At 46.5% G+C, this 14,991-nt stretch overlaps 1 protein-coding gene across 5 annotated transcripts in view; it reads right to left on the reverse strand.

Annotated features, from left to right (window-relative positions):
* Window positions 1–14,713, reverse strand: part of Acap2 (ArfGAP with coiled-coil, ankyrin repeat and PH domains 2) — a 113,376-nt gene extending 98,663 nt beyond the window's left edge. For 3 of the 5 annotated variants that reach the window (XR_009586954.1, XM_021651226.2, XM_021651224.2), the window contains exon 1: window positions 14,424–14,712. Coding sequence is in view for 3 of the 5 variants with exons in the window: in XM_021651226.2 (XP_021506901.1) it covers window positions 14,424–14,476 (53 nt within the window). In the remaining 2 variants the exon portion in view is untranslated. Of the gene's footprint in view, window positions 1–14,423 lie in introns of all 5 variants that reach the window. The other 2 variants (XR_009586952.1, XM_021651228.2) reach the window with 2 other exon arrangements.
* Between the last annotated feature and the right edge of the window lie 278 nt (window positions 14,714–14,991).

The raw sequence follows: 14,991 nt of genomic DNA on the forward strand, positions 1-14,991 counted from the left end.
TAGCTATATAAATCTATATAATGTTCACAGATCATGAGGGTTTTTTTTTAACTTTTTAAAATGTAAATACTGAGCTCATGGGTAGAAATTACAGGTGACATAATTTTCAAGAAATAATACTAAAGGGGAACCGAAACAGGTGTGAGCTCACTGTTTAAAAATTATTCAGAATTTCAGAATAGGGACAGAAGAGTGGTAATTTGAGCACAGGCTCTTCTGCAAGGAGTCCCATGTGACGTCTGCCCATCCATCAGGCAGAGAGGCCACAGCCGGCCAAACCCTGGCTGAAGCCTGCTCAGAATCGGGGCCAAACTGAAATCAATCACTCCCTACCATTTAACTAATACCCCTGTGTCACAGCTGCTCCTTTGTTCCACATCTCTAAACTGGGCTTACAACCACACACCTCACTCACTCGCTTGTGAGGAGTAAACATGGACTTAGGATGGGCCTGGTGTACATGAAAAACTTTATGCCTGTTAGCCATCTTTTTTTTTGCTTTTGCTTTTTGCAGTACTGGCATCAACGCAAGGGCCTTGCACATACCAGGCGAGCACCCTGCTACTGGACCATATCCCCAGCCCTTATAATTCTATCTTCACAGCTACGTAGCATTTAACAGCATTATTTTGCATAATTCTTCCTCTGCCCTGATAAATGATGTTCTCATAAATTTCCCTGTTTACATTAACTGTGCATGCCACACGTTTATTATTATGATAACCCTATTATTGCTCAGAAGGCAGTCCCTATTTGATCAATGCCTATTTGATTTTTACAGAGTGATTATCAAAAATCTGTATTTTCCTCATTTTTAAAATCTGTATGCTCATGAGGTCGGAGGGGCATATGTGGAGGTCAGGACAGCCTGCACAGGAGGAAGCCCTCTCATTCCACCGTCTGAGGCCCAGGCATCAAACTTAGGTTTGTCAGGCTTGGTGGCAGTCACCTTTACCCACTGAGTCATCTTTCCAGGCCCCAAAGTATATGTATTTTTAAATTGTGAGGTATGAGTTAGCAACATTATGGACTTGTCTGGGCAAATTAGACCCTATTTCAAAATAAAAAGTAAAAACAGAACCCTGGAAATACAACCCAGGGGGAAAGCACTTGCCTGGCATGCATGAGACAAGAGGTTCACTCCCCAACATCTCACACACACACAAGGACCACACTTCTCTCCCCCTTGAGCTGGGCAGCACCCTAAGAGACTCTGGTAAAGTTAACATTGCTGGTCCAGGCATGACTATCAACTGCTTAACTCTCTTGGCTCTTGGGAGAAAACTGCTTTGAACATACAACACTAACATGTCATAAGAAGTCCAAGGTGCATGGAAAGAGACAAATGAGATGCTGTGTGGAAAAAACAGAGCGATCCAAGAATGCCAGGGCATTGGACACACAAAATGAAGGCCAGGCTGGAGGACCCCCTTCCAGCCTCAGCCCTCTCAGCGGGGGTTAGGAGTGACTCAGAGATGAACCATCCAGCCAGGCTTTTTTCCAAACTTCTGACTCCTGAATCATAAGCAAAATAAAAAGATTGTTTGAACTCACTTTAAGTTGATTTGTTTTACCCAGCATCAAAAGGACAGATGACGATTTCAAGCGTATAGTAATCTTTAAGACTAAGTATCTCCAAGTCAACACGTGTCTCACAGGGCACCTTGCGACAGCACCATGCCAGCGATGTAGGGACTGTTAAAAGCAGCTCCTCAGGAACAGCAAACTATGGCACAAAACTAGCCAGGAACTTCCTATGTGGCTCAAGACAGACTTTAGTCCTGATCTTCCTGGCTTTACCTCTCTAGTGCTATGATTACAAATGTGTGTTACTGAGACCACCAAGTTTTTAAAAATTACCTATGAGCCCAAGTTTCACTGGGTGCTTATTTGTGAGCTTTGTTGGGGGTGTTTGGGGCAGGGATGAATTAGCCTTTTTGAGAGAGGGTCTTACTAGATAGCCCAGGCTATCCCAGTACTCACTATATAGCCCAAGCTAGCCTCAAACTTAAGACACTCCACATGCCTCAGCTTTTCAGGTTCAGAGATTACAAGCATGAGTTCACACTCAAGTATGGATATGTTTTCTCCAAATACTTCACTCTGATTCAGGTGTGTTAGGGATAACAGATGAAAAGCTTTCATTTTTCATAAACCGTTAAATAAAACTCAACAATGTATGAAGATGGAGAAGGGATGGGTAACAGAGACATGAAAGCAATTGAGTAGGCAGTGTAACCTGGAACATCAGATAGCACTTTAGGATAACTAGAGCTGACAGCATTAAACAGTGTTTCAAAATCATTAGTAGGGAAGATGTTAACTGTTCCCCACACAAAGAAATGATAAGCGTAAATCTTAGTGTGTGTATAGGAGTGTATGTGACACTGTGCCCTAGAAATACATGCAATTATTACTAGTCAAATTATAGATAGCACTATACATACAATGAATAATGGTTAACACTATACATACAATGAAAAATGGTTATAATACAGTATATTTTTTTACAGACAAAGAAATTAATGTTCAGACATCATTATGTGTTTAGTCATATTTTTTCCTGGCAACCTGAGCAGTAAGAGTGCTCAGTGACCCCTTCACCTGTGGGAGCATGTCACGTGTTCTAAGCCTAAACCCAAAGCCATACACAAGAACTGTTTCTGACAGGAACACCCAGCTGCACAATAAAGAGACACAGTCTTAATCGTTCCGTGGGGCTCAAACACTTTGTGCCAGCTCTGGTAAATCCAGAGAGGAGGCCCTGCACATACGTTCACGGGAGAAAAGGCAGCACACAATTCCTTGTGGTACACATGGCTAGGTTCTCCAGTGCACGCTGGCGTGAGAACTTCTCATGTGTACCTTATGAAAACATTTTTAAATAATTGACGACATTAAATATATACACAAAAAGAAAGACAAATAGTCCTCATCGGTAGGCTTATACAGAAGCCAAATGTTTATACAGCAGAGTATGTTAGAAATGAATTCTGTAATAAGTCGGTTCTATTAATTTCTGCTGACGCTGAACAGCAGTTGCTACAATCACACACAGGATGATCGTTTAGTATCTAGGAACGTATCTACAATTGGCCAAATAAACCATCTTAACTTTACAAAGCGAAAGGATGGTGACAACCACCATATTACCTAAGTTCAGACACAATGAACACAGTCACAGTCTAGGAATTTCAGGAGACTAACAGTGGGAAAATGGGAGGCAGAGCTAAGAGATACTGACTACCCCTTTATCGTATCTCTTTCCTTTTGTTGTTTTGTTTTGTTTCTTGTTTGAGGCAGGGTCTCCCTATGTAGCCCTGGCTGGCTGGGAGCTATGGAGAGCCGACCAGCCTCAAACCTGGTCTGCCTCTGCTTCCTGAGTGCTGGGATCCAGGGACTGCACCACCACTGTGCCCAGAGCACTTGAATTCTTCTTAAAAGAAACACACACACACACACACACACACACACGTCACTGGGAATGGGGAGGGCCTTGAGGTCAAGGTTATCGTGGGCCTCATGGTGAGACCCTACTCTAAAAACAACGAGGGAGAAGTGCTAAGAATGTGGCGTCTATGGAGTGCTGCTTAGAGTGCGCACGGTTTAGGTTCATTGCCGACACTGCCAAAAGAAGGGTTTGGGGGTCGGGGGGGGGTTGTTTGTTTGTTTGTTGGCCAGGTATGATGGCGCATGCCTGTGACCCCATCACAGCCATAGCAAGACCCTGATGCAAAAAATTTCAGGAAGGGATGGTTTCCTCTCACGCACACCTGCGTGAAAATAACTTCCATGCAGTCTCCCTGCATTACTAACCACTTCAAAGCAAAACTTGGTGGATTTCCACCTATTAAAGTTTCTTAGGGGACAGAAAGCTAAGCTACAGTAAACCCAAAGCATCTACCTATAAGTTAAAAGCCATTAACAAAAGGGAACAAGGAAATGTCAATGGGAAACATTTTATTTACTTACACCTATTTCTGGCTAACACTATAAAAATCAAGATGGTTAGTGCTGTCAAGTTTAGTTCCCTGTGAGTAAATAAACCAGTACATACTCTGACCATAATTTGTAAAATACACAAATTCCATTATTATTCTTCCCAGTGTTCTCACCATCGCCTGCCTCCAGTCAAACTGTTCTTCAGTCAAATACGTTGAAAAAACGTGTATGCCTGTCAGTTGCTTCTCTTTCCCTGTGATGCTATTTCAGACTGCCCCCCCCAATAGCTGGGCCCATAGGCACAGGGAACTGTGCCCAGCTTACATAACCCCCTGTTAAAGACCTTTACTGCTCTCCTAGAACTTGAAGTGGGATTTTATTAATCTACTTTGTTCTATTATCCAAATGGATATTTACAGCTGGGTGCTGGAGCTGAGGGTATGACTCAATGGCAGAGCACTTGCTAGCCTGTGTGAGGTCCTAGAGACAGCCTCCAGCACTGAAAGAAAGAAAAAAAAAAACAAAATCACTGGGAGATCTCTAAAACTGCAGCTAGTAGCAAACCCTATAAAACACTACCTTTTCCTGTGATGCATACCTACTTACATGTCTAATTTATAAATTGGACACAAGAAGCATAACAAGAATGAAATGGAAAGACCATAACAACTCCCTATAATAAAAAGTCCTGTGAGGGCTAGAGAAGAGGCTCAGCAGTTAAGGCACTTTTGCTGAGCTTGCAGAGGACCCACACGGCAGCTCACAACCACCTGCCCCAGGTGACCAGATGCCCTCTCCTGCCCTTTCCTGCCTCCTCGGGCCCCAGGCGAGCACATGGCACATATACATACATGCAGGAAAACACTAGCACACACAAGATAAACGACTTTTTAAAATCAAGTTATGTGAATGTGATCTCTCAGAGCGCCCTACTGTAGTCACGCTGCTTCTCGGGATGTGTGAGATCACACAATATCTGCATGCCAAAGTGAGTAAGACTTTTTGATGGCACTATGACATGGCATCAGGGTGGGGGTCTGCGTGGGGCCATCCTGGATTGCACGAGCAGTGGTGTCAGTAGTGAATACGAGGAACAAATACCAAGAATTTAGAACTCAACACTTGCATCTGCTGAGTTCTTCCAGAACAGCCTGGACTTGCTTTGGATGGGACTGACTGAGAATGTGCCTGCAGCTTCCTCATCAACAGACGCAGCCTCTCGGGTAGTTGCACAGTTTTCAGTGTGTCACGGTCCCTGGTTTGCAGTCGAATGGCTTGGTGTCACTCACGTCGAGGGCTTACTGCTGAAGTCCTCCTGTGTGCTAAACGGTGCCCAGGCACACTGCAATCCGTCAGAAGACATTCTCTGTCCAAGCCCCACCCACGAGACTTCTCCCATCGCAACTAAGTGCACATTACGTGTTAGGGCTGTAGCTTTAATCATATTACGTTTGTATATGTATTTGTATGGACTCACACGGAGGGCAAGGAGAACCCAGTAGAGCCAGTTCTCAGGAACCAAACTCAGGTTGCCGGGCCTGGTGGCAAATGCTTTTACCTGCTGAGCCATCACACCAGCCCAATGGGTAACTTTTGCTGGTTCAGAAGTGACAGCAAAAGTAAGTCACAAAAATTTATTTTTCTAGCCAGGTGTGGTAGCTCACATCTATAATCCCTCTGCCAAAAATCAAGACAAGTGCCAGCAAGATTTCTCATCAGGTAAATTCAATGCTTGCTACCACGCCGGACAACCTAAGTGTAAACCGGAACCCACAGGATAGGAGAGAACTGAGTCTCACAAGTGGGTTCTGACCACCCAAGCTGGGCACAGTTCTGTGCCTATAGTGCAGACAGTTTCAGGCAACTCTCACTGCCTTTTCACTTAAATGAGGCACTTTTACAGCAAGTAAAGTAAGTTAGATTAAAAGACTCATTCACACCATTCTTCTTGCTGTAACCAAAGACCTAAGTGAAACCACTAAAAGGAGGAAGGACTTATTTAAGGTCTGCCCACCACAGCAGACAAAGCAGCTCTGGTGGCAGGAAGCAAAGCAGAGAGGAAAGAACTGGACTGGGTGTAACCTTGGAAATCATACCAATCATACCTACTTCCTTCACCTAGGCTCTACCTGGCGAAGTTTCCACAGCCTCCCAAAACACTGCCACCAGCGAGGGACCAAGCATTCGGCACAAAGGCTTACGGAGGGCATTTCATGCTCAAAGCATTTCATGCTCAAAGCTTCCACAGTGCTAAATGAACTTAGCTATCTTTGAGAGTTATAATGGCCCCAGAGGTGCTCAGAACAACAAATGCAAAACACTGCTATCTCCAATACACACAATCTGCCTGTGTGGACTCCTGCTCTGCCACACACTGTCTACCTGGGCTCCCATCCTTCCCTCGGAAATGCAGTTAGAAGTCTCCATGACACTGCAACCAGGATCACATGGATAATGACCTGTCGGTCTGTAACAGCTAGAGCGGTACACCCTTGGACCACCATGGCTGCACTGGCTTCTGAGTTCCTAGCCGGCAGAGTACAGTGAAATGAATCCTGGGAAAACACGTTCCTAGGCTGCGCTTTGCAAGTCATGTGCCTGGGCAATGGTCTCTTCTCAAATGAAAGTTTTTTTTTTTTTAAATATTTTATTAAATATTTTAAATTAAGTATTTTATTTATACAGTATTCTGCCTGCATGTATGCCTACAAGGCAGAAGAGGGCACCAGATCATTACAGATGGTTATAGGTAGTGGCTGGGAGTTGAACTCAGGACCTTTGGATATACAGCCAATGCTCTTAACCTCTGAGCCACCTCTCCAGCCCAAATGAAAGTTTTTTAATGAGTTTACTTACTTATGCTCTTGAGCCTGCTATGGTTGGAGCCCTAGTCAATTGCTGGGAAGCCCTTAGGGCTAAAATCAGCCAGTAAGACTATGCCACAGCTGAATGCTATTAGTGCTGAAAAAATTCCCTCCGCCACATCAACTAGTCCATCACTTTAATTCAGCCTCCTGCCAAGTCTCAGGCCATGAACAAAATGTAGAGTGGAGCCTCAGTGGAGCCTCGTGAGCCTGGCTTCAGAGTCTGTGTTATCCTCAGCTTTCTGGTCTTCTGAGCTCCCACCACAATCACCCACTGACCTGTTTATAAAAGCACTCCAGAGCCCCTCTAGTCCACTTTATCAACCTTTTCCGCATCCCTCCCACCTACCAGTTCCCAAAGGCTTCTGAACCACGTCATAAGGTAGTCCCGGCAACAGCCCCACTTTTCTAGTTCCAATATTCTGTGTCAGTCAGTTTCACATCCCTGTGACTGAAATCTCTGAGATAAACAACGTAAGAGATGAGGGATTTCTTTCTGCTCATGGTTTCGGAGAGTTCATCCACAGTTCCTCAGCCCCATGTTCATGAGCAGAACATTTCCCGGTGACAGAAAGCCACAGTGGAAGGTATTCACCTTGCAGTAGGCAGGCAGGAAGCTGAGCTAAGAGGAAGAACCAGGTCTTCCGTAAGGACAACCTGAGGAACCTACTTCTTGCCACCAGTCCCTAAGTCCCAAAATGTCATAACCTCACAAAACAGCACTCCTGGCTAGGAACCAAACATTCAACACATGAATGGGACAGCTCACACACACACACGCACTAACATACAGCTCTTAGCAATCTCAGAATAAGAACTTTTTTTTTCCCTCATGGAGAACTTTTGCCTTTTCACTTAAGTGAAGCACTTCACGCTTTGTTTGTTTGTTTGTTTGTTTGGCATTTCTAAATCACCAGCACCACTACTCGTACACTTTCAGACACTTTAGGCCTATTAGTAAGTAACATGCAGGCAGCTTGAACACAGCACTATAATGTACCCAGTCCATCTGATAATGAAGGCAGTTCGGTGATTAACGGTTTGGTAGCATATAAAGTTAACCAGAAAAGAATTTACGTCCCAGCTGGACAAGACAATATGAGGTTTTTCACATACTACTTGCAAGGGCAAACTTTAAAGCCTGAATTTTTTTCGGGCTTGGGGACAGGGCTTGGTCGGTAAACCGCGGGCAGCATAAGCACAGGACCGGAGTTCTAAGAGCCCAGTGCTAAGGTGAAAGGCGGGCGTGCCAAGAAGCTCCTACAACCAGAGAGTAGAGAGACAGGCAAACGCCTGGGGCTCGTCAGCCGGCCGGCCAGCCGGCTCGGCCAAATCCGTGAGCTCCACGTGAGAGTCACCTCAAAAAATAAGACGGAACACAGCCCAGTCACAAAGCAGAAACCACGCTCCGGCTGGACCGGAAGCTTCCCTCTTGCTGGCCAGCGCTCTCCGCACCGGGACATGCTGTGCGGGCAGCTGAGGAAGAACGGCCGTCAGCAGTCCTGCTCAGCTGTGAACACCCGCCACGCAAGCTGCGTCCACGGCGCAGTGACAGCAGGCTTGCCGTAGAGCAACCCACCGTTTTCTCATCGGACTTGCAGCCCGGGAAACGGGAGGGAACTCACATCCGGCAGGGTAGAAAGCCCATGGCTGCAGAGAAGTCCTAGGCGGGGAGCTACTGCGGCTGTTCTGCTAAGTGGGCATGATGCATCCATCAAACTATCGTCTAGATAATCACATTGATACCTAGTTAGTGCTGCTATCAACTTTGGTGGAAAAAAAAAGTTTTGTTTTGTTTTGTTTTTGCAGGTCAGTGGTAACTGTTGAGATTCATAATTGGTCAAAGGGATGAAAAGAAATAACTGCTACAGAAATGAGGCGTCTATGTCTTCTTCCCCATTAAGGCTCAGGGAAGAAGCAGCAGAAAGCGTGTAAGAGTCAGGGGAAGGAGGGAACAGTATGGGATGCCGACTTCCAGGCACGCTGTGGCTCTTGGTGGCTGCGGCACTCTTGGATGCTGAGCAGCTGTCACTACCGGCACAAGAGTGGGCCTGTCAACACCCTGTCATAGAGAACAGAGGGGCCCAAGAGGAATGCCACTCCCTGAGGATTTAGACTCGGCTAACTGCTGATGGGGAAGGAGAAACGTTTTCTTCAGTGGTGGAGCCACCGGCAAGGTATCTGTGCTCCTGCAAACCACAGCGTCACGGAATAGAGAAGAGCCACGTGTGAAAAGAACGGGGACCCGTGGGAGTGGAAGGGGAATGCAGACGGGTAACCACAGACGAGCAGGACCAAGGTAACTATGTACATGTATGACAGTAATGAAACGCATTAACCCATTATTATGTATGATTAATATACACTAATAAAAAATAATAAGGTAAAGCGCAATCCAACCTTATGGCCTTGGATGCATACATACAGACATCTCTGCGAATACATATATACAACGCACATACATGCAAAAAAATTTTAATTTAAATTTCTAGTTCACCGTCTCTAGAATTTTCCATCTAGTATTTTCCGTTTTGTTATTTTTATTATTATATTTACACAGTGAGAGGTTGTTGTGTGCCGTGGCATGTTTGTGGAGGTCAGAAGCCAACTTTGAGTTCCCTTTTCTCCCTCCACCTTTACGTGGGTCCCAAGAATCCAACTCAGGCCATTTGCACACTTTTAACTGCTGGGCCATCAAGCTGGCTCCAGTTAGTACTTCTCAGACCAAGATTCACCCAGATAACTGAACCCTGAGTCAATTTTTATATTATTTTTATTAGCCATCATTTTAAAAGTCTACACCATTAACAAAGTCAATATGTTCAGCTAGTTTTTAATATTTAATGCATTTTAACATTAATATCTAATGTTAATATTTTTTAAATTTTTTTGTCATAAGGAATGATTCCTAATTTTAGCCAGGTATGATAGTGCATTCCTATAATCCCAACACATGGGAGGCAGATTAAGGAGCACTTCAGTCTTGACTACATAGTGAAGCTCTGCCTGAGGAAAAAAAATAGTAATAACTGTACTTCATAAAATATTTTCGCTTTGAAAGGATCTAGAATGGAGTCTGGCATATCAAAAAAGCTTGGATGCCTCTATGTCAACTTAAGTTGATTAAATTGAATGAAAAATTACAAACTGCAATAAGGAACATCAGAGTTGATGACTTTGGTATATAAAATGCTAATTTCACTCTACCACTTCTGAGGTAAAGCACATTTCCCGTTATCCTCTGCCCACTCTGTTTTTACTGTATACACTATCAACTGTCAAGAAGTTTGTCTGTTTTAAAGAAGGGATATAAAATGGCAACTCAGCCAGTATTGAGACCAGGTTAGTGGCAAAATACAGCGAAGGTGCATGCAGCTGTGTTCTCTTGCAATCTGTTTCACCAGTTAACACTTCTCATCTAAAACATCCTGTTAAAATTTTTCACTCTATGCCAGGTGGAGGTGCATATGCATTTAATTCTAGCACTGAGGAGGCAGAAACAGGTAGATCTCTGAGTTCAAGGCCAGCGTGGTCTACAGAGTGAGTTTCAGCACAGCCAGAACTACACAGAGAAACTCTGTCTCCAAAAACCAAAAAAAGAATCACTACATCACCTTAGCTAGCCTCAAATTCACAACTTTCCTGCCTCTGGTACCCTGAGTACTGGGACTGCCGTGATGAACCAACCCGCCCAGCCTAGAAACAATTTGGATTACAAGTTCTGAAAATTCAAACAAGAAACTACTTAAAATTTCAGGCCCAAATTCAAAGTTCAGTAAATATTAACTAAAGTGTCTCTGACTCCCAAACATTCCCTCTGAAAAAACGTAAACTTAAGATACAGCTACATTCTTGCAGATTTTTATAACAAGATTTTGACCTTTAAGCTTTTAAACTGGTATTTTTAAGAACTAAAAATAGAACCCAAAGTTACACAGTGAAACGTGCCCTCCAATCTACTGGCAAAAATCAAAATGCCCAGGACTGAAATACAAGGAAAAGCACCACGTTTATTCAGATGATCAGAAGTCACTGTTTCAGCTGTGGCATCCTTTCTCCATACTTCACCATGCCCTCCCATTTCCTCATCAGTGTAACAGGAAAATGAATGCTTTAACCCTGAACAGTGGAGAATCTTTTCTTCAGCAAGATCTGACTTTTGTATTAGTCTACATTGTCCAAGGCAGTTACACATAAATGCCATATTTAAATGTCATAAGATTCACCTTGTGAAGGAATGTTTTTTATTTTGTAAGCTTTATTATTTAGAAGCCTGCAAATAAATGAAAACATCATACACCATTAATAGGACCAAAGTCTACACAACTCAATGAACACAGCTAAAATTCACATCTTTGGTGGTAATAAAAGATATTCATAAAAGATATTCAATACTGAATAAAATGTAATGTGAGGCTCCACAGCTTCTGTTCTAATTTTTTTATCATTGTTTTTAAATCATTTTATGTATATGGATGTTTTGCTTGTGTGTATGTCTGTTCACCACATGAATGCCTCGTGCCCAGAAGAAAACACTGGATTCCCTGAAACTGAAGTTACAGACAGTTCTGAGCTGACATGTAGGAATCGAACCCAGGTCCGTGGGAAGAGCAGCCAGTGCACTTAAGAGCTGAGCTGTCTCTCTAGTCCCCAAGTGAATGGGGGAGGGAGTTCAGAAATCAAAGTCTGAGACCAGCCCTCACAATTTCTTCCGCTTTCCTTCTTTTTCCTGGTAATAGCAAACAACAGAGTTTTGTTTTGTTGGCGTGTGTACATGTGAGTGGTGTGTATTTGTATTTATGCGAGGGGAGGGGTGTCCAAGCACATACGTGTATGCGTATATAAAGGCCAGAGGCTGGTGTTCCTCCATCATTCTCCACCGGAAACATGAGGCAGGGTCCCTCATTGATCCCAGAGCACTCTGATTCAGCGTCTAGCTGGGCAGCTTGTTAACCTAGCTAGCCAACTTGCTCCAGAGGATCCGGATCCGCCTCCGCCTCCCGAGTGCTGTGATTGCCAGCCCAGCATTTACAAGTGTACTGGGAATCCGCACTCTAATCCTCCCTGACTGCACAGTCAGTCTCTCACCCACTGAGCCAGCTCAGCCCTCCAAATCACAATCCTCCTGCCTCGCCCTCTGAAGTAGATGTGCACATAGGCATCGGTCACCCATTCCCACAGCTCAGAGATTTTTCTATTTTGATAGGAGCTTCAATGTAGCATTCAAAATTCACATATACTCTTAAATCAATTCCATTCAATATATACATGATGTGAAGAAATACTAATGAGCTTTCCTATTCAGGTACAACACAAATCTATACAGTGGTAGAGTCACAGAAAAACTACAATTATTAAGAATGGGAACAACGGATGCCGACTTCTTGGCCCTGTTCTCTATAGTAAAGCTTGTCTATGTCCCAAAATGAAGACAAGAAGCTGGAGCTCCTGGAACTTTGGGAAGTTTGGAGCTGACAATAATTTTCTAGCCAGAAGCTAGAAATCCTAAAAATCTCTATCTACTTAAAATAGGGCAAATATTACAATCAAGTTGAACAAAAAAGTTTACCATACCACTCCACACAACCTGGTATCCCTGATTCTTATTTCACATTCAATGGCTACTTTAAAAATAAAAGTGTCACATGACATGTAAGGAACATCCAAGGCTAGAAGCCAATCCAAAGCTCTTCCTTTGACTTGGCTTTTTTTTTTTTCTTTGCCAAATCAAATTTATGCAAAACCAAGAGAACACGAAGCTACATTCTTTGAAAAGAAAAATACTGTGGTTACTTGGTGTAAAGACAAACAGCTGACAGTTGGGGAGATGGCTCAGTAGTTAGTGCTTGCCACACAAGCCTAAGGAACTGAGTTTGATTCCCCAAAATACATGTTTAGGAAAAAAATAATAACGGGTACATCACCATACCTATAATCCCAGAGCCGGGGAGACAGGGAGGGGAAGCGCCCTAGAAACTGCTGGCCAGCCAGTCTAGCCAAATCAGCAAGCCTGGGCTTCAGTAAGGCAAGGCGGGAAGCAACTGAGGAAGACACTAAATGACTGCCTCTGGCCTGCGCACGCACACAGACACACACACGCACACACAGCTGAATCACATAAGCAAAAATTTCACGATAAGCAAAACTCTCCAAGATATTATTTTAAAATTACCTTCATTTGCTGCCCGGTCAGGAAAGCTAACCTCCAAGGCCGCCAGAAACCATCTATTTGTGTCACTGGGGGCCCCTTCAATCCACCCAGAACGTAAAACTGTCAAAATCTGATGGCAACAACAGTAAAGAAACCAAGTGCAGGGCTGTGTTTCGTTTACAAGTACAAACTTCAAATAAAACTTACACCTCGAAAAGGGCGAAGCCAACGTGTCCTTAAATTTCCTCTAAGTTCCCTCCCTTGACACTTCTTCCCTTTCCTCTTCTTGGAGAGGAGAATGGGATGCCAAATTAACAGTCAGAAGGCTGAAAACAGTTCCCGGAGGGTGCAAGAATTTACAATGCTCGGCTGGCAGTGAGCTCGGTGGACACACTCACACTCACACTCACACACACACACACACACTAATGCTCAGAGGACGCTTTCAAGAAATGTCACTATGTAACAGAAGTTTTAGCCTCTTACTTAGGCCTCAGGCCAGCCCTATCCAGTCGGTACACTGTGAAACACAGCCTGGCAAGGGCTCCACTCTCCAAGAGTTTTCCTATAATGCTTGAACCGGAAAGAGCACGGAGATTCTGGACCCCCTCAGCACGGCCGCCTCTCACGTGGAAGGCAGGCCAGAGCATGTGAATCCAAATGCCACCACATCAGTTTTGTGACAGAGCCACTGGGAGCATCCGACTGCGATCCAGGGCCCTCCAGGCCGCGGGAAGAGGAACACAAATGCAATCTTCGGGGCCCTCCTACTTCCGTTCTCAAAACAGAAATGCTGTCTCGCCTAAGCCCTCAGCCCCGCACCTCTTCCAAAAAGCTTCGACGGAGAGAGGTGCGGATCGTGGCGGTCAAGGGTGGCTAGAAGAGATGGTTCGAAGCCCCTCCGCCCCGAGTCCGTCCGAATCTGCCTCCAGAGCTTCCCGGAGGCCTCTGCCCCCTCCTCCCGGGCCAGGGGCCGCGGAGGAGCGGGAAAAGGAACTAAGTGACCCGCAAGGATGCCCGGAGAGCTCGCGCGCAGAGGGGGTGGGGAGGTGGGCGCCGACGCGCAGCGGAAGGAAGGGGAGAGGAAGAGCGCCAGAAGGGGACGCGACTTGAGGGATGCGGCCGTGCCCGGGCTCCGGGAGACGCGGCTGCGAGCCAGGGCCGAGGAGGCGACGTCCCCTCTCGGCCACGCCTCGGACTGCGGGCGAAAGGCTGCGGCCCGCCCCGTCGGAAGGCAAGCGCGGACTGCGGACCCGCGGTCCTCCCGGGGCTGCCTGGTGCTCCCGGGATCGGCGGTGCACACAAGATCCGTGCGTGTGCCCGGGAGCCCCACGATGCACCCGGGGTCGGTGGCTGCTGCCGGGGGGCTGGAGGGTGTCCCCGGGTCAGGGACGGTGCTACCGGGGGCCAGCGAGTGACCCCAGGGGCAGCGGCTCCGGGAGGCACCGGGCGCCACGGCCGGTTACCTGAAGCGGGGCGAATCCTTCAGACACTCCTCGAAATCCACCGTCATCTTCATCTCGCCTCCGCCTGGCCTCGCAGGCAGCGCCGGAGGAGCCGCGGGAGCTGCGGGACTCGGGGAGCGGAGGCACCGGGAATCCGGGCGGCGTCGGCGGGCGCTCGGCCGCCTCTAGCGCTGCGCGGGGCTGCGGAGGGCGCTGCGCTCCCTGGGCATAGCAGCCGCGAAGACTGCAACGGCTCGGCAGGCCCCGGCCGCCTCTTCCTCCGCCCCAGCTGAGCGCCGGCTGGGGGAAAACGCCCCGGAGTGACAGCCGCGGCCAGCCAGCCACCGAGCCGCGGCCCCGGGAGGGGCTTCCGGCGGCACCGCCCGCGGGAGGCGCACAGCCGCTGCCACAGCCAACCGCGGTGCCCGGGCGTCGTTAGGCGGGATGCACGGGTTGCTAGGAGGCCGGCCACGCAGGCGCGCTGGGGAGGAAGGAAGTCACGTGGCCAGCCTCTTTCGCCCCGCCCTCAGGTCCAAAGGGAAGATGTACTCTTTAAAGCAGCTCTGGCAGCAATCTGTAGGAGGGTCTG

This window comes from Meriones unguiculatus, chromosome 17 (genome assembly GCF_030254825.1).
Source record: "Meriones unguiculatus strain TT.TT164.6M chromosome 17, Bangor_MerUng_6.1, whole genome shotgun sequence".
Classification (NCBI taxonomy): Eukaryota; Metazoa; Chordata; class Mammalia; order Rodentia; family Muridae; genus Meriones; species Meriones unguiculatus.